We start from the raw sequence: 3,283 nt of genomic DNA on the forward strand, positions 1-3,283 counted from the left end.
TGTTCCGATAGGCCAGTTAATCAATGATATCTTTCATTAAAAAAATCTTGTAGTAATGACGAAATCGTAGCTATGCTCAGCCCGTAGTCGCATAAAACGATGATAACGTTGTACTGCCTGTAATAGGGTTAATGCTAAATGGTTCATGTAGACATGCTTAGCATAGTTTATGAAGAACACATTCTATTTGTGCAATGTACCACTGAATTAATTGTTTTTAATACAATAAAACATTCAATCTACTTTTGCCTTTATTGTTTTACACAACAACCTAAGGAAACGAGGTTAGGGTACAAGTTGCTGCAGATATAAGAATACATTTTCTAGCTTTGCCTTCTCTATTAACAGAAAATTAAATGAGAAATTAACTTAAGTAAATTGAATGAGAAACTCAGTGTACTGTATGTATGGCTGGGTTTATTAATATACAGTTTGTGTAATATAAAGTAACAGTACTTATAAAGTTGTTTTGTTTTTTTGAACGAATCAACTCATTTAAACTTTATTGTACTGAGACAAATTGTTTTGGAATTTCATAAAATCGATTTTAGAACCACCATCCGCAATGGAGTTTAGTCTGACACTGATGTTGGACTGTATATGCCTTTTCACTGCATGTATTTTGATTCATCAAGCAACCATCTAGACCATATGTGTCAAACTCAGGCCCGCGGGCCAAATTTGGCCCGCAGTGTGATTATAATTGGCCCGCGAGATCATATCAAATGTGCATTAGAGCTGGCCCGCGGTATATACTGTGCCGCTAATACTACAAATCCCATAATGCTTTGCTAATATTTAGCCGCGCAGTAAAACCCGGCAAGCGCTCCTTACTTCTGTTTACAGTCAGTCATCCATGCCCCGGTCGCATCGGACAAATTAATAATTTCACCCTCCACAAAAATGGTCAAACGAAAGATAGACAACAGGACCTTCCAAGACAGGTGGGAGGCAAATTATTTGTTCACGACTATAAAGGACAAACCTGTTTGTCTTGTGTGCGGAGCTAGCGTGGCTGTAATAAAAGAATATAACATAAGAAGACACTATGAAACGAAACATTATGAAAAGTACAAGGACCTGGACCTAAAGCAGAAGCTGCAAAAGGTGGAGGAGATGAAAAGAAGTCTGGCTTGCAGGCAGACCTTGTTCACGAAAGCAAAATCAAAAAGTGAAGCTGCTGTAAAGGCCAGCTTTATTGTGGCAGCAGAGATCGCAAAATCAGCCCGGCCCTTCAGTGAGGGAGAGTTTGTCAAAAAGTGCATGGTCATAGTTTGCGACATCGTGTGCCCAGATAAGAAGCAAGAATTTTTAAACGTGAGCCTGAGCAGAAATACCGTGGCTGAGCGCGTGTGTGAGCTTTCCACTAATCTACATAAACAACTAATAAAAAAGGGAAAAGATTTTATTGCATACTCCCTTGCTGTGGATGAGAGCAGCGACACGTCTGATACTGCCCAGCTGTCAATCTTCATCCGTGGAGTAGACTCGAGCCTGTGCGTCACAGAGGAACTTTTAGGATTAAAATCAATACATGGAACGACCACAGGAAAAGATATCTTTGAAGAAGTATCCAAATGTATGACTGAAATGAGCCTGCCTTGGGATAAACTTGTGGGACTGACAACAGATGGTGCGCCCGCAATGTGCGGTCAAAAGAGTGGATTGGTCGGCAGGATTCAGGAGAAGATGCGGGAGGAAAATGCAGGTAAGCTTACAGTTTATCACTGTATCATTCATCAGGAAGCGCTCTGTGGCAAAGCTCTGCAAATGGAACATATTATGAGCTCTATAAAAGGAGTGGTCAACTTCATAAGAGCCAAGGGTTTGAATCACCGGCAGTTCAAGTCTTTTCTGGAGGAGTTGGATTCAGAATACAGAGATGTGCCTTATCACACAGAGGTGAGATGGCTAAGCAGAGGGAAAGTACTGAACAGATGTTTTGAGCTGCGCGAGGAAATCTGTCAGTTTATGGAGAACAAAGGGAAGGACACAACAGAGCTGAGAGATGAAAAGTTTCTGTGTGAGCTGGCATTTCTCTCTGACATTGTGAGCCATCTCAATGTGCTTAACCTGCAGCTTCAGGGACGGGGCCACGTCATCACAGACATGTACCCAGCTGTGAGGGCCTTCAAAACTAAGTTGCATCTGTGGAAGACACAGATGGTGCAAGGAAACTTTGGTCATTTTCCGTGCTGCCAAACCATGGCAGCGGAAATTTCTCCTGCCGTGCTGCCTAGCGCACAGTTCGCTGAAAAAATCAACGCGCTTAGCGCCGAGTTTTCCCGGCGATTTGCCGACTTCGAGGCTCAGAAAGGGAGATTTGAACTGCTCAGTAACCCGTTTGCGATCGATGTGGAAAGCGCACCAACCAGCCTCCAAATGGAGCTAATTGAACTCCAATGTAATGACATGCTCAAATCAAAATATGGCTCTGTTGGTGCTGCGCAGTTTCCATGTTTCCTCCCCGACACAATGCCTCAATTACGCACCCAAGTTGCTCAGATGGTCTCAATGTTCGGCAGCACATATCTATGTGAGCAACTGTTCTCTATGATGAAGGTGAACAAAACACCTCACAGAAGTCGACTCACTGATGAGCACCTTCACTCCGTCCTGAGGCTTTCCTCAGCTCAGAGCCTGACTCCAGACTTTGACGAACTTGCATCTAAGAAAAGATGCCAGGTATCTGGCTTAGACCAATGTGTAGAGTAAATCAGAGCGTAGCAAACTGAGCTTGAATATATCTGTTTCTTATGCACTTTTTCTACTGCAAGGCATGGTCTGTCAATAGTTGAAATGTTGGATTTTTATTGAATGACATTATTATTTTTGGTTCTGTTGTTGGCTTTGAAAAAGATTTACTTGAAAAAGGAACTGGAAAGGATAAGGGGAGAGACATACTACTTTATTTATTTAAATATGAAATGGATTTCACCGTGTCTTTTATTTCATATTTAATTTCTCACATTTTTGTAATATAAAGCTTTGGTTGTTCCAAATTCTGTGTTTAAGCAAAACTAAAGTTTGTTTCCATATGAAAAGGTTAAACATTACATATCAGTTGCAGTTAATTTTTCAATAAATATTGACTTTGGCCCGTGACTTTACTTCTCTGCTTGATTTTGGCCCACTGTGAATTTGAGTTTGACACCCCTGATCTAGACGCATGCACTTAACAAATTACACTCAGCAGTTGCTTACTCTTGTTAAGATTTGCTATGTTTCCAGAAAAACAATTAATATTTTACCTGTTCCTGACATTTTGTACAAGCGTAACTGT

The 3,283-nt window shown here is 41.1% G+C and overlaps 1 protein-coding gene across 1 annotated transcript; it reads left to right on the forward strand.

Moving 5' to 3' along the window:
- The first annotated feature begins 903 nt into the window (after positions 1-903).
- Positions 904-2,715, forward strand: LOC137400931 (general transcription factor II-I repeat domain-containing protein 2-like). Its single transcript, XM_068087271.1, has one exon. The coding sequence runs from the start codon at positions 904-906 to the stop codon at positions 2,713-2,715; it is 1,812 nt and encodes a 603-aa protein (XP_067943372.1).
- The last annotated feature ends 568 nt before the right edge of the window (positions 2,716-3,283 follow it).

The sequence above is a fragment of the Watersipora subatra genome, chromosome 7 (assembly GCF_963576615.1).
Source record: "Watersipora subatra chromosome 7, tzWatSuba1.1, whole genome shotgun sequence".
Taxonomy (NCBI): domain Eukaryota; kingdom Metazoa; phylum Bryozoa; class Gymnolaemata; order Cheilostomatida; family Watersiporidae; genus Watersipora; species Watersipora subatra.